The following is a 23,301-nucleotide window of genomic DNA, read 5'->3' as shown; positions in this document are numbered from 1 at the left end:
CCGGCCTGATGCGCGTGACATTTAGTATTTAATTTAGCCCTGAAAGCTGGAAGCCGTCACAGGCATTAATGTTTGGTAATGAATTCACTGTCTGTGTTTCTGAGAGTATTGAATTAGAGTTCAGCATTTCATTCATTTCATCTGCTTAAGAGCTCATTAACATGATGAACTGACGGGACTGTCTTTGTCCTCGCTCATAATTACATGGCTTTCGTTTCGAAGCCTGGGTTAAAATGATACCGTTGTCCGTCTTCTTGTCGTTATACGTACTTCCTGGGTTTTTATTATTATTTTTTGGGCAGAATTCTAGAGAGACGTGTCGGTAGTTATCAGTAAAATGCGTAGGTATGACCTGTGATACAGTACTGTGGGGAAAAAAAAGGTCACCCTATTTATTTATTTATTTATTTATTTATTTATAAGTCAAAAATGTTATAGATGCTTAATTTACGTCTTTTGCATTATTGAATCAGTACGGTATCATTTTTGGATTTTTAAAAAATTACTTCTCCAACAGAATTTTTTACGTTAGAAATAATTTGTTCGTCTGTTTAAATAAATAAATAAATAAATAAATAAAGCAACATATTAAATAACGCACTACTTTTCAGACAGTATCGACTTTTAGTTTAGTTTTAGATTTTTTTTTTTTTTTTCTATAAACGTAGAAGCACCTGCATGTCATAATTTTTGAAGGCGTCTTTGCTCTGCCGCATTTCTCTGCATGCGCCTAACGATTGTGCTCAGAACTCAGGTATTAGTGGAAATGACGAAGCTTGTAATCTTTTGTAATCTTACAAAAAACGTACAATTTTTTTTCCTCATGAAAAAACCTGAAAACCTAGTTCTCAGTGTCGTACCGCATGCCTGTCCAGAGTTAAACTTTCCAACTTTCTTGTGCAAAACATTAGTAACTGTCTGGCTAAGTGCTATGCTTGACATCTGTAATTTCTCTGAAGTCCTCCTCGGTACACAGTGCATCTTATTAAAGGGTATATCACGGCCTGTCAAGTCGCCTTACCGCAATTCTCAATTTAGCCTTCCCTTTAGCTGCACTCCTGTGTGACAGATTAATATGCTAACACGGTTCTCTCAAAAATACATTACGGCCATAATTCAAGGTGACGGCTTCCGCTCAATCTGTTTGGCTTTTCTTTTTGCTTTCTGCTGTTCTTAGATATTCCTGCTGTCGTTTTCACACGTATTAACAACGCATCCTGACGTCTCTAAGGGTGGCACGTCTTTGCTTCATGTGGTCATTTGTGTCCGAGCCCTTTTTTTTTTTTTTTTTTTGCATAATACCACCAATATGAATTCAATCAGCATTTGCCCAGAGCAAGCAATTATAGCACCTAATAATCACCTTCCTGGATTTTGCTTTCTCTCGTCTGTCTGTGCGGTGTTGCTTATTATTGGTTTCAGTCAGATGCAGTGAGAGCTGCCAGCTGCTTGGTGCCCCAACAAAATTAGTGAGCAGCTTGTGGTGGCAACACTGAGACGCTGTTTGCACACCGTGGATATAAAAAATGTCTACACACCCCTGTTCAAATGGCAGGATTTTGTTATGTAAAAAAACGAAACCATGATAAATCGTCTGGGATGTTTTTCACCTTCTATCTAGCAACCAATAAAATTTAAGTGTGAGACAAATAGAGACTCTTTAGAAAAAAAAAAAAAAGAAGTAACGTACAGTAACCTGATTAACCCACACTATTTGGGTGAGAGTCTACCAACTTGGTAGTACATCTTCATTTGGCGTTTTTATTCCACCCTTCCTGGCAAAATGCTCCAGATCTATCAAAATGTAAGCACAGCTTCATGTCCCTCCACAGGTTTTCAATAGAATTTAGATCTGGGCTCTGACTGAGCCATTTCCCAAAGGTTGATCTGTTTCTGAAGCCATTCTTTTGTTCACTTTGATTTGTGCTTTGTGTTGCCATCGTGCTAGAGTTTTTTTTTTTTCTTCCCCCCCTCATCTTCTGCTGTCTAACAGAGTCATGAAGGTTTTGTGCCAAAATTGATTGATATTTGGAGCTATCTATGATTCCCTCTATCTTTAAGGCCCCAGTCCCAAGTGAAGAGAAGCAGCCTCATAGAATGGTACTGCCACCACCATGCTTCACTATGGGTATGGTAATTTTTTTGATGATAAGCTCTATTGTTTTTGCACCAAACAAACCTTTAAAACTATGCCCAAAAGGTTCTACCTTTGTCTCATCAGACAGTAACACATTTTGCCATATGAGTTGGTAAAATTTAGGCAGACTTGTGTTTTTTTTTTTTGTGAGAAAGGGCTTCTGTCTAGCCACCCTACCCATTAGCTCTCACACGTGAAGAATATAAGAGATTGTTGTCACATGCAGGGAGTGACCAGTACTTGCCAGATATTCCTGCATCTCCTTTAATGTTGCAGTAAGCTTCTTGGCAGCCTCCCTGGTACGTTTTTGTCTTGCACTTTCGTCGTTTTAGAGAAACATCCTGTTCTTGGTAATGTCACTGCGGCGCTCCATTTTCGCTATTTGTTGATGACTGCCTTCACGGTGTTCAGTGGTGCATCTTATGTTTTCGAAATTATCTTTTACCCCTCTCCTGATCGATACGTTTTGTCAATGAGATCCCCATACTTGTTTCCTAAGCTCTTTGCAGACCATGGCTTCAGCAGTTGGAAAATCTTACACAAACAGATGTCACATCTTTATTTGGGGTTGATCAGTATTATTTTATTGATGACCAGTGTATGATGATTACTTTTGAACATGAGTTTGAATGTGATTGGTTCATTCTGAGCATAGTCACATTATGCCCCATTATGAAAGGTGTGCACACTTCTGTGACGTGAGTGCTGTATTACAAGCGAAAGGTGCTTTAACAAAGTATTAGTTAGGGGTGTGGACACCTTATGCAACCTGGTTAACTTTTTTTTTCCCCCCTCCTAAACTGTTTCTCTTTGTTTTCACTTGAACTTTTGCTGGTTGTTATAATCATGTTAAAGATTTGACATGATTTATCTTGGTTTAATTTTTTTAAACCAATTTTTAAAATTGTAACAGGGACATGTAGATTTTTCATATCCACTGTAGTTACCAATATCTTGCCCTGAGTCAGTTTAGTGATTAGAAAGAAAATTTTCATTCATTCATTCAACGTTTGATTTTTATATATATGTACGTATGTAAAACATTATATTGAGCAAATTCCAAAATTGCAATATTTAAGACATAGATGGTTTTTAACACATAATGATAGATGAGTAAAAATCTGCATATAACCAAAAAAACCCCATTACCCCTGCCCATCCCAAATTATCCCACAGAAACGCAGGGGGAGAAAAGGAAAAAAACAGAGGGGGGTGGGTTCAAATCTCCAGTGAAGGTAATGTCTCAACAAAAGTGAGAACAGGGTTCCATGTCTTATAAACTGAGCTAACAGATCCCCTAATGGTGTGTTTAATTATTTCCAGGTGTGGGAAAGACATTAAAGTGCCTTTAAGAAGCCCTCTAAGGGGGGCTTGAGGATTTCCGATGTAGCAGTATTCGTCTTCTGGCTACCAATGAAGCAAAAGCAATAACATCAGCCTGGCACTTGTTGTACAAACCATCAACAGGGGATTATTATTGTTGGGCAGGGTTTCAGAAAGATGTTAATGGCCTTTGACAGTGTGTCGAAGAAAGGCAACCACAATGAATTCACTGTAGGGCATGTGTAAAATGTATGCGTATGGTCTGTCGGGTATAGCGAGCATCTGATGAAATAGTCATCCTCTGTTATTAAAGAGAGTTTTGTCAATTGTGCTTTGGTATAATGATTCTGTGAACAACTTTAAATTGAATAAGACTGAACCAAGCACAAAAACAGATAGAATTGATTTTTGGCAAGGGCCTTACTCCACAGGCTCTCATCAGGTTCTCCTTCTCCCAGGTTTCCTTGAGACCTGAAAGAAGAAGGGATCATGAAGAGCGTAACAAGTCATATATTGAGGCTATATGGCTGCGTGATTTCGGAAGTGACATCACATCTTCCGTCAACGTTTTCTCTGGTTGGTGAGGGAAGGAAGCAAAGTGTGTTTTGGCAAAGTCACGTAATTGAAAATGGCGAAACGGATTGGAGTTAGACATTTTAAATCTACTTAAGTCGTTAAATGAATCTAGAGTAGGAGGTACGAGTAGATGCTTACGACAGATGGGCATTAGAGTGGACGATATATTTTTAATCGAAAATGCCGGTGAAACGGTTTCCAGATTCTTAACGAGGAGAGCACAATCGGGTCCTGAGTGTACTTCGAGGGGCGCTGCAAATCAGGCTCGAAAACTAGAAAGGGTAGCCAAGAAGACACACAAGAGTTAGCTTCTATCATACCGCGACTAATCTCTGAGGAATTACACCATGTATACGTTTATTTGGTTGTTAGCTGCCTGATTGTAAAAAAGAAGTCAGTTCAGAAGAGCAAGGCCCCCATCCTGTTTGGGTCTTTGAAAAGTTACCTTCTGTATGCCTGGAGGTTTACCATACCAAAACATACAAGAATATAGTGACGTCAGATGACTTGGAAAAGGGATTTGGGGAGAAAAATCGGAAGGGTCTGAAATAAATACAAGATCCGTGGTGGGATGTTCATTTTAACTGATTCGATTCTTCCTTCCTATGTCCTTTAATGCAGTCCAATAATTTCACGAAGTTATCTTTGTGTAGTGATTTGAATGAGTATGAAATGTGTACCGGAAACCTGTGGCAATCAGGTTTTGCCAAGTCGTTTATGGGGAAAACACTCGCTCTGTTACCCTGAAATGGAACCAAACTCATTCAGCAGATGCATCATGCTGTCCGTGCAGGTAAGCGGGTCTGAAACGTATAAAAGATCATCTGCATATAGTGAGACCCGGTGTTCCCTTTCTCCTCTATGAATACCTGAAAAATACCGAAGTCGATTTCAAGGCTATAGAGAGAGGTAAGAAGCCTTGTTCTAAGGAAAGATTGTATAATTCGAATAATAAGAGGGATAGCTGAGTGGAGAACGTTTTTAAAAAAAATTCTGCAGGGAAACCGTCCGGTCAAGGAGCTTTATTACTTTTGATGGTCGAGATACAAGAGGCTATGTCCTTCAAGCTGAGAGGCTCATCCAGGCTGCTGGTTGTATCTGAGATTAGCTTGGGTATATCTAATTGAGAGAGGACGGACTGAATGGCGGCGGTGTCTGAGCGAGTTTCTGATTTGTAAAGATTGTGGTGAAAAGAGGAGAACTCTGAATTTATTTTAACTGGATCCTTTACGAGGTTATTCGAGGAGTCATACACCTGTGAGGTTAATCGAGAGGTCGATTGTTGTCTCTGAGATGTTTTAGTAGGAACTCAGCTTTGTTGGTTGTCAGTATAGGATATAAAGTGTAATCAATGTGTGTAACTACAAAGTTTACTGATGTTTGGATATGTAAATCAGGTATAATCTGGTATGTATACCCAACAGTTAAGACTTACTTGTGGGAAGCATTATCTAAATCCATAGCAATTAGACACTTTCCACAACTGGGTTTCCAAACAAAGCCCTCTAAGCTTGCAAATCGATGTCAAAAGAAGAGATAAGAATTCTAGGAGGAAGGTACCAGATGAGGCTGTAGGGTGAATTATGTGAGACAGTAAAAAAAAAAACCCAGGTCTGGTAAAACTTTTACAGGAAATACAACTGACTGCGCATGCGCCACAAATATTAGGTATCATATGGATGTGAATAATTAGTTAAGGCAGTGGAGATTGGTCTGTTCTAGAAAGAAAAGGTGAATGCCCCGCCTAGGGATAGTTTTACTGCTTCAGAGAGGTACATAAAGACATGTTTATGTATATATATAATTCAGACCCTCTGTGGACTGTCTCCCTTTATTGTCTCAATAAAGTTAAGTTACTCTTTGACATCTGCAAACCCTCTGTCTCTGAAGTTTTTTGATTTCGGCTGGGAAGATTGATTTTCCTCGACATCAGTAAGTCAAATTCGGTTTGTAATTTTAACCGCCGTGTCTTCAAACCTGGGTGTTGTGACCTGGCGCTTTGCCTATCTATCTCCAAAATGTTTATCTATGAGTTCCTGATGATTTCCTGGCTTTGATCCAGTATGCGTGAAAAGAAATAATCCTTCCACGTATGAAGGCTTTAAATGTTTCCCGTAGAAGCGAAGGCGATACTGATTTCAGACTTCTTAGTTTCCAAAAGGAGATCAATGTTACTAGAGATATAGTCACAGCATTCCTAATTAGCCAGCAGCCCCGTATTGAGCCTCCAGCCTCCGGCCTGCCTACACGAATTTTGGGAGAAGGAAAGGTCTAAAGTATGTGGGGCATGGTCGGGGATGATTATTGCTGAATATAGTTCTGGATGGATTTAACTAAAGATAGTATAACTTTATCTACAAAGAAGTAATCAATACCCGAATAAACACGGTGGGTATTCGAAAAGAAAGAAAATTCTTTTGCAGTCAGGTTAAAGACGCGCCAGGGGTCTACACACCCTGATCCATGAGAGACGAGAGGGTCTTAGACATTGACGTCGTAGCGAATGACTTAGGCTGTGAACGATCTAAATTTGGGTTAATCATATAATTAAGATCCCCTTCCAGTATAAGGCGGTGATTTGTATCAAACACCTGTCATATTAGCTAGCATTTATGCTCTATGATAACCCGGCATTTATGACTACGCTTCCCCCCATCTGCCAAATTTGGACAAAGTCCCTAAGATACGATTATATATCGACCACCAGGTTGGGCGAATACTCTATGTGGAACAAATTTTATCCGTTTGTGTATTAAAATAGCGGTGCCTCTAGCAGTGCCTCTATTAGAATTTGAATGAAAGACTTGACCTATCCATGGCTTACGAAGCCTGGCCTGGTCATTAAATCTAACATGAGTCTCCTGCAGAAAAGCAATATCTGTAAACATGTTCTTCAGGTGTGAAAACACCCTTGACCTTTTAATGTGGCCACCTAGACCCCGCACAAGTAATCAATTTAACCACGTGACCAGCTGGTCCCTGTGTATTTCCTTCAGGACTAGTCATTTATGTTGTTATAGAAATAGGAAGATAGAAGAAAAAAAAAAAACAAGTGATGGGGGGAAAAAAAAAAAGTGTATATGTGCCAAAAAACAGGGGTTGGAGACATACGAATTGAAAGGAAGGAGGGGAGGGTGGGTCTTGGGGGAGGGGGGGTCACATTACTGGGACCCTGGTGTAACAGATTGGTTTCATTTAAGCTCAGTCGTAAAAGATGAGATAAAATGGAAACTCCATATTGAATTGAAAGTGATTACAGCTGCTTGTACCTGTTTAGTTCGCCATCCCATTTCGTAAACGTGCCAGTATCAGTCCATGACTTTAATTAGGAAAGCTCTGGTGATAAAACGAGTCCGTGTCCACTCCGTTACAGCTGACTCGGAGGCGAGCAGGGTACAGCATCCCAAAACGTACTCGTTGCTTGTATAGTAGGCTCTTGATCTTGTCGAAAGCCGCACGTTTCCTCCAGCTCTGTGCTGAGATCTTCATACATCTCGAGTGTGTGGCCCTTGTAAGAGATGTCCTTGTGGGACTTAGCCCATTTCAAGACCGTTTCCTTTACAATGTCTCGGTGAAATCTGATGATCAGTGGACGTGGATTTTCCTCTGGACAAGGTTTGGGCCTCAGGCTGCGATGGGCGTGGTCCAGCTCACCAAGAAGTTCAGAAAGCAGCTTGGTCACAAACTCCCTAGCATTCTTTCCTTCAGTGCCCTCAGATAGGCCTACCACGCTTTGAGCGCCGTGTTTTCCGTTTCTATACGCATCAGTTTTGATTGAAGGGTTTTTGAATTATCCGCTCGCAATGCTCCGAGAGGCCCCAACAAATGATTTGTTTCCCTAGAAGGCATATAGATGAAATTGATTAAGACTGGCCAAGTCCAAAACAGCCATCAGTCTACAAATGCTAAGTAGTATTCTGGAGATTGGAAGAAAGTTCTTTTTGTTATGCTTAAATATTCCGTGTGTGTTTTTATGTCCTTGTCAAAGCAGGAAGTGGTTTTAAGTGGCTTCAAACCTTGCTGAAAATCTGAATGGGATAGAAAAACATTGTGTTAAAGCACATTTTTGGGAGGGAAATGGATTTCAGGATATGCTTGGTTTTTATACATGAGAACGAAATAGGTTTTGGGGGCAGGAGAGGACCTTTTTCCTTTGTAAAAGTGGCCAATATCTATCTCACTTCAGTTTTTATTTTAGCTCACATTTCGGGGGGTTGGGGGGGGGTACGTGTCGTGGAAGCTTGTATAATGTATTTTTTTTCCTCTTTTTGTCCACCATGGTAGTAATTAATTTGTGCTTTTGTGCAGTCTTATATAGTACACTACCCAGTATTTTCATCCTGTAGTCCACTTAAAACAGTCCATTAAAATCTTTTGTGTGGTTTATGTGGAACACTCTAAATCCCTTTGATTTATTTTTTCTAAGCAGGAAACTGGCTGTTTGGTGTTTGTTTTTTTTTTGCCTTTAGAGCTGATTACCATTGATTAATACGGTTGTATGTATTTATGTATACAGTTGTGCCCAAAAGTTTACATACCCCTTGCAGAATCTGCAAAATCTTCATACTCTTAACCAAATAAGAGCGATCATAAAAAAATCCCATGTTATTTTTTTATTGAGTCCTGTCCTGAATACGCTATTTCACATAACAGATGTTTACATATAGTCCTCAAGACAAGATTATAGCTGAATTGATCAAAATTACCCTGTTCAAAAGTGTATATACCCTCGATTCTTAATACAGTGTGTGGTTACCTGGATGATCCACGACTGTTTATGTTTTGCGAGAGTTGTTCACGAGTCCGTTGCTCGTCCTGAGCGGTTAAACTGCCCACCGTTCTTCAGAAAAATCCTCCAGGTCCTGCATCTTATTTTTTTTTTCCCTCCAAGAAGACAAAATAATAACTATTGACACCGATCATCCTGTTCAAAAGGTTACACCCCCTGGCTCTTAATGTATTGTGTGTGTGTATGTATGTATGTATGTATGTTCCAACGTTTTTGGAGTGTGTGAGTGTATGTTTACAAAAATATATTAAATTCACAAAGTAAAACATGTTTTTATTATAGTGGGGTGGGGTGGGGGGGGGGGCAATTTAATCTATCTATCTATCTATCTACCTATCTATAATGTGTGTATGAAATTGGCTTAAATTTACATGTCATTAATAGAACCTGCTGGAGAAGTCTGCAGAGAGGGAGACTCGTCAAGAGTACGCTTTAGCCATGATTCAGTGCAAGGTTCTGAAACAGCTGGAGAATCTGGACCAGCAGAAATATGATGATGAGGACATTACTGATGACATCAAGTTCCTCCTGGAGAAACTGGGAGAAAGTGTCCAAGACCTCAGGTACCATTCCTTTACTTTAAATGTCAAACAAATTGTGATTATTTCTTGTGGCACATACTAGCATTTGCACCAGAAAGCTATATTTTAATATAATATAATATACGTACACTCGTCTATCTGCACTCGCTGAACTTTTGAGTCAGGTAAAATTTTATAGGTCACATTGATGGTAGTTGTTTACTTCTGTAGCCCATCTGTTACTATCTACAGCTTGTCAGTCCCATTTCACTCATCCGTTAATGGAAGGAGAAAGCCATAGACCAGATGTTATTTGGGTAGGGGGCATTCTCAAGGTAGTAGGAAGCTGACAAATTGTACATAGTAACAGATGGGCTTCAGTTTAAGCTTTAATTTGTCATCTCATTTTCTCTCATCACTGCATTCTCCATGGTCAGTACTGGCTTCTTTTTAAGACACTTGTAATTGGTTTAAGCTCGGTTGTTCCTGTAAGGCACAGCACTGTCACTGAACAGTCACTGCAACTCTGCCGGATTAAAATAGTCTGTCGAACAAAATTGTCCAAACATCAGTACACTGTGGTCCAAAACTTCCACTGATGAAGGGCAAGAAGACAAATGGAAAAAGATGAGCCATTATGAGCCAGTAATTATAGAACAGGTTGCCAAGCCAATGCTGCCTGATACACTTCTAATACACTTCTGTCTGATATAACAGTGTGTGGACCCTGCGCTGGTCTGGTTCCTTTTCAATAATTGACAGGATAGATGTGGAGTGACATATGCGCTACAGTCAGTAATTGTTTACCTACAAGGTGACCTATATATTAGGCGTAGCTGTTAATGAGCGTAGCTACACAGTGATGAAATGGCAGCTGACTGCATGTTGTAATGAGGAGAACATTTATAAAAGCGACTCCGAACACTATGATATTGTGCGTTTGACCAAGCGCGAAGAACAATTCCTTAAATGATCGTACTGTTTCAGTCTGCATAGCTCATGGCTTTCTTTTATCTTCCCATCCGTGCTCAGCTCCTTTGATGAGTACAGTTCCGAGCTGAAGTCTGGTCGGCTTGAGTGGAGCCCAGTGCACAAGTCGGAGAAGTTTTGGAGAGAGAACGCTGTCCGGCTGAACGAGAAAAACTACGAACTGCTCAAGTGGGTGGCTAACGGAAAATGACCAAAGTGAATGAATTGCCAGTGTTGATGTTGTATCATGTTCTATTACTATGTTAAAGAGTGCGAGTATGAATGCTAACATTACGTTTGTTGCTGTGATGCATCTAATATGCATGGACTGAAGAAGATTGAAATTGAGTGAATTTATTGTCCTGGATTTTATCATTTTAAAAAAATCATTGGTAGGTAAGTATGCATAATGCACAATAAAGTAATCTCTCTCTCTCTCTCTACATATCTATCTATCAATTAATCTTTCTTTCTGTACACACACACACACACACACACACCAGTCCTTATAACTGTGGCGAGCAGAGAAGCATCTCAGAACACACAACTTTGAGGTGGATGGGCTACACCAGAAGAAGACCCCAGTGGGTTACAGTCATGTCTACCATGAACAGGAGGTTAATTGGGCACAGATTCACCAAACCTGGACAGTTGAACATTGGAAAAAAAAAACTCAAGGCAATGATTTTCCAATCTTCAACCGTCCATTTTGTTTTTGTGCGCCTGAGCCAGCTGTAGCCTCAGATCCCTCTCAGATGCACCTCAAGGTCTTGCCTGTTGCGAGTTCTGAGTTTCTTTTCTGCTCACCAGAGTTAGCTATTGTAGCCTCCTGTCATCTCAAACCAATCTGAACTCGTTCATCAACAAGCCGTTTCTGCCTGCAGAACTGCTACTCACGGGATGTTGTTGTTTTTGTTTTATTTTTCTCACCATTTTGTTTTAAACTCTAGAGACCGTTGCATGAAAATCACAGGAGATCGGCAGTTTCTGACACACATGAACGTTAAATGACGCTCGTGTTTTGTAGCTGCATGATTTCTATGCATAGCGCTACTGCCATATGATGTCTGATTGAATGAATGAGCAATGGTACACGTCTTCCTACAGTCATGTGAAAAAATAAGTACTCCCCATGGAAGTTGTTGGCTTTTTTTGACATATTTGGTCGAGCAAACATTTGATCATCTTTGAAACAGTGCCTATTAATGAAGTTGATGTACTTGAACAAACCCACAAGGGAAAATAGCGTTTTCAATCATTTATTCAACAGAAATATCAGTAGATGTGATATTGTTCTGTGGAAAAAGTAAGTACACCCTTGGCCTCAGAATCTAGTATTACCCCCTTTGGCAGAAATCACTTCTCGTAGGCGTTTTGCATAATTGTCCACCAGGCTTGCTGGGATTTTTGACCGCTCTTCCATGCAATATTCTTTCAGTTGTAAGATGTTCAAGGGTTTTTCTTGCATGTTCTGCCCGTTTCAACAACATCCCCCTGACAACATTTCAACGCGATTCAAATCCAGGCTCTGACTCGGCCATTCCATAACCCTCCATTTCTTCTTTTTGAGCCATTCTTGGTGGATTTCCTAGTGTGTTTCGGAAGTTTATTCTGTTAAGGTTTGGACACATGGCCTCACATTATCTTCAAGCACTCTTTGATATTATGCAGAATTCATTGCTGAATCAATGAATGCAAGCTGTCCAGTCCCTGAGGCAGCAAAGCAACCCCAAACCATAACATTTCCACCACCGTGCTTCACAGTTGGTATGAGGTGCTTCTCCTGAAAAGCTTTCTTTGGTCTACACCGAACACATCTGCTGTTACTGTGACCAAACAACTCTATCTTTGATTCATCTGTCCAGAGCGCGTTATTCCAAAAGGCCCGGTCTTCGCCTGTATGCTCACTGGCAAACGATAGTCTTGCAAAGGCTTTTTCCTGGCACGCCTCCCATGCAGGTCAAATTTGTGCAATCTCGTTCTGATTGTAGAAGCATGCGCTTTGACACCAACAGTTGCAAGACTCACTAGCAAATCCTGTGATGAAATTTTCATGTTCTTGGAGACTTCTTTTTGCATCAGACGGTCTGCTCTTGGGCTGAATTTGCTGGGACGGCCAGTCCTGGACAAATTGACAGTTGTTTGAAACCTGCGCCACTTGTAGATGATTTTCCTTACAGTGGAAGGATGTGTTTCAAATAATTTGGAGATCTTTTTAAATCCCTCGCCAGATTCATAGTCATCCATAGTCGCTCCTGAAGGCCTTATAGAACTCTTTAGATATTTGCACCTCAATAGCAAAGGGAACACCAGACATTAGATATGAGAGGAGTATAAATAAGCACTCCCTAAGCAGGTTCTAATCACCGACACCCAATCTTGAACACCTGATTCTAATTTTATGGTTTTGAAGATGTGATAAATGTAGGGGTGTACTTATTTTTTCCATGTGACTGATCTGTTTTTTTTTTTGTTTGTTTGTTCACACTTTGGCTTGGATGTAGTTGGAAGTCACCAGTTGAGACTTCATTAATCATGGCTCCTTCTAGCCCTTTGGACAAGCCTTAATTTACAGAGCTAATTCATCTCGTCACTCCCGGCTTCTTTTTAAAACCCCTATCATTTATCTTACCTCAACTGATCCTTCATCCTATCCCGCTTGTAGTTAATTTTCTGAATGTCTTCATCTTCAATGTATGTCTCTCTTTGCGAGTCACCTATTATATAGTGTTGCGCAATCGTTCTAATTACCAATGCGCCTTGGGATTGCAGCCTCGGCTTATTTTTGGCCTGTTGTTTGCGATCTCTCTCTAATCCTCAAAGAAATACAGCTGCTTTCTGTGTCCTTTACACCTTAAATCACATGCTATTGTTCTCTTTCTGCTTCGAACCAGGGCCATTATAAAGAACATCCTTCTTGATGAATGGGCTTAGTATTTTATCTTTCTGTCAAGCTAACCCTCCTGACTGTATTTCTCCTGCCTGAAATAGGCTACATATTATAAGGACGGGACTTGATAGGCTTGTGACTCATCTAAACCTTTTATTTTCTTCCGTGTTAAGCTGGCTTTACACTGTACTAATTTCAGCTCGATTTTTTTTTTTTTTTTGTGTCACAGGCAAAAAATGTCATATCATAAGAGAATTCTTTGGCCATCTGTCGAGATTGCGGTCTCTCAGTATGCATAACGTGACCTCCTCGAACGATCTAGTGGCATCGTGACCGACTTCAAAGGTCATGTTTTTCTCCAAAAAATCTGGTAGTGGCAATTACAAAACTCGGGTTTAAAAAGAAAAGCGAATTGTTGAATTGTAGCAGCAGAGTGAATGGTCTCTCTGATGTCTCATCAGAGTTTTAACATGACCGGGCGAAAAACGGGACACGGCATGGAAAGAAATAGCGGATAAAATACAGCTTTGTGTATCCTTATTACGTATACACTTTGAAGAATCAACATTCATGTCGCCGTCTTTTACTCAGCCGTGACTCCTTCATGCTTTTGAAGTCATTTTTGTAAGCATAGCTTTGCTACTAGTCTATCAAGAGCTTGTTTCTTTTTACGCAACACATGAACATTTCAGCATGAAGCTTGCTGATGTAAGTAGAACATAATATTTCTGTAATAATATTACAGGTTTTATCGTGTACTCTTCTTCGTACAAGCTGACATTATGCATTATTGAGCAGTCTGTTATAGAATTCTGGGAAGATTTTATTAAGTAGTAATCTCGAAAGGCTGCTGAAATCGCACGGGCTGAAACCGGCGTCAGGGAGTTTTATATTCCCAGAGATATTTCGGAGTTGCAGTTTTGATGGCACCGATATGAAATGAGCGTGTGTTTGTGCTTCTCTGTGCCAGGATTCTGACCAGGCTGCTCGAGGTGTCCGATGACCCTCAGGTTATTGCTGTTGCTGCTCATGATGTGGGAGAGTATGTAAGACACTACCCTCGTGGCAAAAGGTAAGCCAGTAAAGTAACACCCTTCCACATCTAAAGACAGGCCAGTGTATATATTTAAATTTATATATAAAATATATAAATATAATAAAAATATATAATATATATATAAAAAAATATAAAAATAAATTAAAAAAATTATTTTTATATAAATAAAAAATATATAAAATAAAAAAATACATCTTTTTAATTTTTTTATGCAAATAATAAAAATTATATTTTTTTATATAAATTAAAAAAAAAAATTAAATATACATACATACACACATACATACATACATACATACATACATACATACAGCTCATATGTATGCATTCTAGGCACTGTGACATTTATATATGGACTGCTTCAAACCGGGACGCGCCACAGTGGCAAAGCCTTTGTGCTGTTATTGGAAAATAATAACCTTCTAGCTGATAACGGTATTGTCACGTCAATCTCATTGTTACACTTCCCGGCCATGCACGCGCTCTATGCACGCGCTCTATGCACACGCTCTAGTTCGCCGTAGTACTGAGTGCTAACACCTGTGCTTCATCATAGGTTATATAAGGCCTCGTTAACTTTAGCGCTTCGCGGAAGTAAACTCTCAGCTGCCTTTCACCGGACGTTAACCACGCCTTCGTTCACGTTTTGGAATTCTACGGTTTTTGGAGTTTCCGCTTGGCCTTGGATTACGTTTTCCCGTACAGCCCAGTTTGTATTGTTCGCCCTATCGCCTGACCTTCTGCTAGCTTCCGCCTGAACCCAGTGCTCCTCTCCCGTCCATCCGCGCTTGCCAGCGATTAGAGGAAGTATCGAACATGTCTGAGGAGGAGGAGAAGTTTGTGGATGTGCTCGGCAGTGCCTTCCTGTACAGCCTGCACAGGGACGGGCGGGGTGGCGGAATCCTTGCTGACGACATGGGCCTGGGCAAGACGGTGCAGGTCATCAGCTTTCTAGAGAGGGTTGTTGCAGGTCATCCTGTCAGCTGTGTATGATGCCCAGCTGACCAGTCACACTCTTCTCATCATGCCCACCGCCCTTATTAAAAACTGGCTAAGTGAGTTTAAGCACTGGACACCCGGTATGCATGTCAGAGTTCCATGGCACCAACAAATCGGGGCGCACCCGGAACCTGGAACAAATCCAATAAGGAAGTGGAGCCATCATCACCATCGTTAGCATCAAATGCTAATTAAAAACTGGCAGCGACTGGCGTCACTGGAGGGCGAGAGTTTATCTGGGATTATGGTATCTTTGATGAAGCACACAAACTCAAAAGCTCCTCTGCAAAGACTACAAAGAGTGTGAGAGCAGTTCCGGAAAGGCAACGCCGCATCGCCCCGTCATTTCATGTCTTTCTCCTCAAGCCAGTGATACCGGGTCCCTTGGCCACGGCGGTGCCCCGTGACTCCCCACCGGAACCGCTAGAGATTGAAGGCCGCCCAGCCTACCGCGTCCGCAACATCCTGAACTCCAGATGTAGGAGAGGTGAACTCGAGTATCTGGTGTACTGGGGTATGGCCCAGAGGAGCAGTGCTGGATCCCGTCCCAGGACATTCTGGACCCAAACTTGCGCAGGGACTACCATGCCGCTCATCCAGATAGACCGAGATGCTGGAGGAGAGGGAGGCCTCGGAAGGATTCGGCTCCCGGAGTGAGCCCTTTGGATGGGCGCTCCGTCACATCGCGGTGAACTCGCAGCTACTGTTCCCAGAATGCAGTGCCAACTACAAACACTTCCCGTCCATGCACGCGCTCTAGTTCGCCGGAGTACTGAGTGCTAACACCTGTGCTTCATCATAGGTTATATAAGGCCTCGTTAACTTTAGCGCTTCGCGGAAGTAAACGCTCAGCTGCCTTTCACCGGACGTTAACCACGCCTTCGTTCACGTTTTGGAATTCTACGGTTTTTGGAGTTTTCGCTCGGCCTTGGATTACGTTTTCCCGTACAGCCCAGTTTGTATTGTTCGCCCTATCGCCTGACCTTCTGCTAGCTTCCGCCTGAACCCAGTGCTCCTCTCCCGTCCATCCGCGCTTGCCTCCGACAAGGTAACATAACAGGCATCACACCACTCTGTCGCTGAATTGTTTCCACTGCAACAGTTGGTGATTTAGCGAGAAATACGAAGAGACTGCCCTGGTGATTATTTCCTGTGGGCAACCACCACGAGTGTAAACATTTCCTCCGCTCTCAACAGTGCCCCAGTCTCTGCAGGAAGTTAAATGCTCTCCATAGGTGCTCATTGTTGTGAATCAGCTTTGGCACTAACCCTTTAATTGGACCACTCCAATGCTATTTAGTCTCTCCGATCCGCACTGCTGGAGATGAGGAATTATCCATGATATTTACTTTTACTTCATGATATCTTCTTCTCCCTAGTTATTACATCTGGCACTGATTGTGTCTTTTCCATCGCATTTTAAAACGTGAAAAGGGCGTTCGTTCATTCCGAACGAACTCCATGATTTATTTATTTATTTATTTATTTTGCTTGTTTTCTAATGTTTATCATTTTACCCACGAGCTTGAATAGTTTCCTGCGAACCATATGTGTAATCACCCTGTGATTAAAATGACTGATATCCAGGAGTGCAATTTCCTGACACAGTTTGAGCAGGGTGGTTTGAAATGCTCCAAAATGCATTTGTTGAAAATGACTAGTATGACTTGGCAGTGATTAGCAAATGAGGCTAAGTGTAATTTTAATGCAGTGCCTTTATGCTCAGTTGAATGACTCTCGAAATGAGCAGTTTTCAGATGTTTTGGTAACGTGAAGTGACCTTGAAAGAACCGTATAATCATTTTCATGGCGGAAATGTCTGGACCTTTTCATGTTTCGTATGGACTAGATTATCAACGTGGCAACTCGGGACTGAGCGTCACTGATGGGGACCTCGCAGAAACACACGGTCTTAGCATGAGTGCAGCTGTCCCCGAATCACTTCAGTTTATTGATTAACTTTGGACAGAGTACAGAAGTTACCCTATGTCGTGTCCCTTCACTGCTTAGAACATCTATGTATTCAGAGCATCCTAACAAACTGCTCTATTCGCTATGATTGATCCGAGTTGTCCCTGCACTGCACTCGTCTTATTTTACTTTTCTTTCTCTTATTCTCCTTGTCTCACTCTTTTTTTTTTTTTCTTTCCCTTTCCCTATCAGGGTGATTGAACAGCTAGGTGGGAAGCAGCTGGTAATGAATCACATGCATCATGAAGATCAACTTGTGCGCTACAATGCCCTACTAGCCGTTCAGAAGCTCATGGTGCATAACTGGTAAGTTCCCTGTTCCTCATCAGTCCAGGTAAAGTAAAATATCACGCCCACTATTTTAAACCGTGTTTCGACACCGCTGCGACAGGAACCAAAGCCGTGGTAAAGTTTTCGCTATTAGTGTAATGCGTGTAAGTGCATGTGGTTACACATGCAATAATGGTTGATTTATTTAATTGATCGACTATAACAGCAGCTCTGACAGTCGTGCGGGATGGAATTCAAACGACAGGTTTATATTAATGTGCTAATTTGAATCCATTTGCGTTTCTATAGTAACGGCTAATTCATAGGGAATTGTTCAGCTCTGTGTAATCTAAGGCTAATAATAAACACACAACTAATATGCTGCTATTTAACAAGAATAAACGATAATAAATAAACGCTGATATGGTGAAGCATGGAGAGGTTTATTTAATGTCTATGTAAGGAGTTTCTGGCGGGAAACCATTATAACAGGCGGTAGGTTTCCCACCACGGGAGAGTCTTAAAGACCGAAGACTCGGCGCTTTCTGAGTTCTCTGTAATGTGACGAAGCCGCATCCCGCCCCCACCCCCTTCTCTTGTTTAAGAAAGAAAAGAGATGGAATGACAGTTTATTGATGTTTCATATGCTCGACAACATGAAATGTAACTACAAACTGATAAATGATCAAAATGTAATGATTGGCAAATTGCCGTGGTACAGTATAAGAGGAATAAAACACTTCGGGAGAGTATGGTTATTGGAAAATGACTGGGGTAGTAACCTCCCTGTCGTTGATTATTTACCTTTTAATAGCACGTCCTGTCATGTTTTATTCCGTACATACCCATGGGCCACTAGTTATTTAAACCTGTTTTATTATTATTATTATAATTATTATTATTATTCTGAAGGATGCTTTACTACGCTAAGCATTTTCAAATAGTTCCATTTATAAGTGAAGATCTCAGAACATGACATTAAAGAAACCAGCGTCGTACTTTTTAAAAAAAAAAAAAAAAAAAGGATGCACGTTGATGGTAAATGCTGAAATTTGGAAATCGTTTTTGATACTGATGCTGTTCCTGATATTGACTAAAAGCTTTTGAAGCAAGGAAGAGGGGGGGGGGAAACCACAAATATTTGCGTTCTCTCTTATCCACGTCTGATCCCGTAGAGCTTATTTTGATCTTAAATGAGACTGTTATGTGCTTGGAGGCTCTTAAGTTTTGTTTGTAGTCTTTCTCGTATTGATCAAATCAATAAGTGATTACTGAAGAATTTATTTTGGATGCGTGTTAGAGACGCGTTACACGTATCCGCCACTGGGTTGTCCACGTTTCTCTTGAAAAGGTAGATCTTTTAGCATTATTTTTTTATATATGCGTTTGTTTCATGAACGCAGCATCAGAATACATCACAGTATCAGAACATGTGTGTTGAATGGATTTCACCATCAAGGTGGAACTACTCACTGTGTAAATGGGGTCACAGATTTGTCATACTAAGCAATTAATAAGAACAAATATTCATCCATGTTGAGTATTACATTCCCATGGCGTCATGGAATAAGTGCTGTAAATTAAGCATTGCGCTGATTGCAAAGAAATGTCGCTCAAATGGCACGAAAGTAAATGCTAATACTGTATTATTATGCGTAGTGTGTCGTGTTATTTATCTGTTTGCAGTCAGCTCACCAAATCATTACTGAGATTAACAACCTTAATTCGCTTTTTATCGAAAGAATCATGCGATCATGGTTCTTATTTATTCTTCCAGCGTTTCATACAGCAAAAGTAAGCAGTAAATTTATATCCAGATTGGAGACCTTCACTCAAAAACCTAGGGCGCCTTATTATGAAAATTAACCCATTTGAACCCAATTAAAAATGTATTCAATTTGCCTATTAATCTACACACAGTCATCCATAATGAGTCATTTTTTGCACATTTCTTTAAAAAAACAAAAAAAAAACCCCAATATTAACGTGAAATCTCTCATTTAGATAAGTGTTCAGTATTTTGTAGAAGCACGTTTAGGAGCAATTACAGCGTTGACTCTACTTGAGTCCTCTACTATCTATGCACATCTGGATTTGGGCAATTTCTCCCGTCCCATTCTTCCTGGCAGATCTTCTCAAGATCAGTCAGATTTGATGAGAACGTCTGTGAACTGCATCTTCAGGTCTCTCCCTAGATGTTCTATGAGGATCAAGGCTTCGGCAGAGCCACTCAAAGACATTCAGAGACTTGTCCCAAAGCCACTCCAGCATTGTATTGGCTGCATGCTTTGGGTCGTTATCGTGCTATAAGGTAACCTTTTTCGTGCCACTCTTGAGGTTGTGCGCACGCTGGAGCAGGTTTTCAAGAGCCTCTTTGTATTTGGCTGCGTTCAACCGTTTCTCAGTTCTAACCAGTTTTCCAGTCCCTGCCGCTGAGAAGCACTCCCGTAGCATAACGCTGCCACCATCATACTTTACCATAGGAATGGTATTAGCCATTTGATGAACAGAGTTTTCACCAGACGTAGTGTTTTGGAGCCCAAAATGTTCAATTTTCTCACCAGATTAGAGTCTTTTCCCTCTTGTTCACAGTACTTTTAAGTGTCTGTTATATGTCTTGTGTTAATGGAATATTTCTGAGGAAATGGTTTTCCTACTGGCAGGTTCTCCCATCTCTGCTGTGGACTTCTGAAGCTCTGTTTGAGTGGCCATTGGGTTCTTGGTCAACTCTCTGACCGAGGCCCTTGTAGCCCAGTTGTTAGCCAGAGTTTATTCATTCAGCCAGCTCTAGGAGAGTCCTGTTGATTCCACATATTTTCCAGTGGATTTACACCCTTGCCCAGCACTATGTCTTAACATCATTTGATCGCAGAGGTCTATGGAGAGCTAATCGGACTCCGCGGCTTGGATTTCGATCCGACGTGTACTATGAATCGTAGTGTGCGTGCCTTTCTAAAGCATGCGCAATCCAAGTTCTGAAGACATTTCAAGATACTCAAAGCAAACAGGATGCACCTGAGCTCAGTCTGGAGTGCATAAGCCAAGGGTCTGAATACGTCGCCAAATGAGAGATTTCAGTTTTTTTGCTTTTTAATAAATTCGCGAATAAATACATAAATCTGAAACCTTTTGTTTTCGCTTTGGCGTTATGGATAGTTGTGTGTAGGTTAATGGCGAAAAAAGTGAACGTGATTTCATCTTGGAGTGAATCAATAACACAGTAAAATGTGCAAAACGTGAAGGGGTCTGAAAGTGAATACGTTCCCAACCCACTGTTAACTGTTCACATAGATTGTACGTGTACAGCAATGCCTACAAAACTGGTGCGAAAATACGTAAGCCAATAAGAAAGTTTTTTTTTTTTTCAGCCCGTCAGTTGGATGGCGATGCCTGTAGCACATGTCCGCGTTTTATGATTTTTATTTCACACATGGGAGAGTCCTAGGTAAACTAGTTATTCATTAGCCTTAGACTATCACGGATGTGCGTTGGTGTAAGTGTTGCTATGGGTTTGTTCCTTTAGCGCAGATTATATATAGCACAGATTGTCTTCACTAGATGTTCTGTCCTTAATCACTGGGACTGACACGTGTTCTTAGTGACATCCTGTTGAATTAGCATCAATGTTGGATTGGTTGCACTACTTAAAGGAATTAAGCGACATAATGTTCACATCTCTCGGTGTCATTTGTAAGCATCGGTGAGCTCTTCCGTTGCCGCACGGCAGATAAACATCGACTTTGCACTCCACCTGAACAGGTTATCAAGCTCTCCAGCTCTTGCTGTGCGCGCGTGGTTTTTTAGCTTGTGTTGCTATTGAGGTGGAGCACTGCTGGAGTTCCATTAGGCAGTGCCGAATGTCTCGCTCTCTCTGGGATTATTAGGGGTGCACAGAAGCATGTTGTTAGCGCTTTACTTTACTGTTCGGCCCCAGCAGCTGTTTTGTGGGTCGTCTCTGTGGGGAAAAAAAAAAACCCTGCGTTTTGTTTCAGAGACCGAGATGAAATGATTTCATTATAATGCATTGCTATAACATTTAACATACTTACAGAAATCTTACTGACCTTTACAAAGTTCTGGCAATCAAGATTTACTTCCGTTTATTATCCGATTAAATCACATCAAGCCGTACATGTCCCTGTGAATGACCTGTTACTATAGAAACAGTAACGTATTAGAATGAGCATACTAATATATGAATTTGTAATGCAGCCTGAACTACTGTCTGAGCTGCTGTTATAGAAAAGGAATCAACAGCCCACTTGTGATCAGATCTGAGAATTCAACAGAGCTGAGGCATGAAATTAAAACGCTAAAAGTATAGTCACTGTGCTCTTTATCGTAGATCCGCGTATCAGCGTTCATTAGTAGTGCAGGACATGCTTCACGTTTATTCATTTATTGAGTAAATTCTTCATAATAACGTCTTTCGGATAAGAACGGCGAGCAGAGATGTGTTCATGCGAGCGCACGTCCTCGTTCCCGAGTCATCTGCTTAGTGACGGACAAAATATTCTTAGCCGGAAGGCAGGAATATTTTCTGATTCAAGATGGCAGGCTTTTCAAGCTTTTAAACAGGAAGCAGTTTCACTCGGTACAAATGTTGTCGTGTCCTGCTTATGAAAGTGGGCTTTTCAGATTTCAATAGCCTGGATCCTTTCCTGGAACAAAACGCTCCCATGCGAATAAAAGATTATTCAGAAATGCCAGTCGGATATAGTCGCGGTGTATAGTGTGTTCGGCGACATGCATGTCACGGTGAACCGCCTTTGAAAGTGAGCGTGTAATTAACATCTCTTTGTCAGACTACAAACGACGTCTTTTCCCCTTCTCTTCTTGAAGTAAGTGGCTGAAAGCTTGCTGCGCTGCGAGACTACATACCTGCAGCTGATTCAAGAAATCCATAAAACTGGATGCGACAGGTAAAGGGTTGTAACGATTGTGTCTTGTTTTGCAGGGAGTATCTGGGAAAACAGCTGCAGTCCACAGAGCAGTCCACACCGGCTGTGGCCGCCCGCAGCTGAACTCTCTCTGAGCTCGTGTTTGCATCAGTGGATGTTGTGTGAGTGTCTATTATTGCTGCATTGTGGGGGAAAGAAAAAAAAAAAGCCTTGATCCTCTGTATTGATGTAGTGTGTGTGTGTGTGTGTGTGTGTGTGTTTGTGTTCATAAGAGCACCTTGACTGCCCAGGCTTACTGACCTAACAGAGCATGATTAATGTATATACACCATACATTACAGTAAGTGTATACACTTGCAGTTCTCTTTTAGTTGCAGTAGCAGTTTTCTATGTGCAGCCACTGATCATAGAGGCTTTACTTTGATTTTGTAGAATTGTGCATGTTCGTGCTTGTTGTGAAATGGTTGAGTAGTTTCCAAAGTGAATTGATATTCAGTGTAATTTATTCGTATGCGTTTTCGTCTTCTGTGTAATACAAGTAAGCATTCCAATAAAGATGAACTTAATAAACCAGTTTCATTCGGTCTGCTATACATTTCTCCAGGGCGGTGTGAACTGTAGGCTACTATCTGCATCTTGTATTTGTTTAATGCCTTAAATGTTCATATCTGTATTCACATTTAAACTGGACGTGGTTGTGGTATATACAGCGGAGGAAATAAGTATTGGAAATTTTTTTTTCAGTAAATATATTTCCAATTTCCAATGAGGTTATTCGCATGAAATTTTCACCAGACTTTGGTATTAACTCAAGAAATCTGGAAATATAAAGAATTCACAACATTAAAGTCTGTAAATGAAGTTCTGTGTAATAAAGAGGAACGACATGGGGAAGAAA

The 23,301-nt window shown here is 40.9% G+C and overlaps 1 protein-coding gene across 3 annotated transcripts in view; it reads left to right on the top strand.

Moving 5' to 3' along the window:
• The window catches only part of atp6v1h (ATPase H+ transporting V1 subunit H), a 44,796-nt gene extending 21,819 nt beyond the window's left edge, over positions 1-22,977 (top strand). For all 3 annotated transcript variants that reach the window (XM_053628170.1, XM_053628168.1, XM_053628169.1), the window contains 5 exons: positions 9,210-9,388; positions 10,379-10,504; positions 14,176-14,277; positions 17,425-17,538; positions 22,460-22,977. In XM_053628170.1, the coding sequence (XP_053484145.1) occupies positions 9,210-9,388; positions 10,379-10,504; positions 14,176-14,277; positions 17,425-17,538; positions 22,460-22,526 (588 nt within the window). In that variant the 3' untranslated portion in view covers positions 22,527-22,977. The remainder of the gene's footprint in view (positions 1-9,209; positions 9,389-10,378; positions 10,505-14,175; positions 14,278-17,424; positions 17,539-22,459) is intronic.
• Positions 22,978-23,301: the final 324 nt, after the last annotated feature.

This window comes from Ictalurus furcatus, chromosome 7 (assembly GCF_023375685.1).
Source record: "Ictalurus furcatus strain D&B chromosome 7, Billie_1.0, whole genome shotgun sequence".
In the NCBI taxonomy this organism is placed as follows: domain Eukaryota; kingdom Metazoa; phylum Chordata; class Actinopteri; order Siluriformes; family Ictaluridae; genus Ictalurus; species Ictalurus furcatus.
This window is presented reverse-complemented; position numbering and strand designations above follow the sequence as displayed.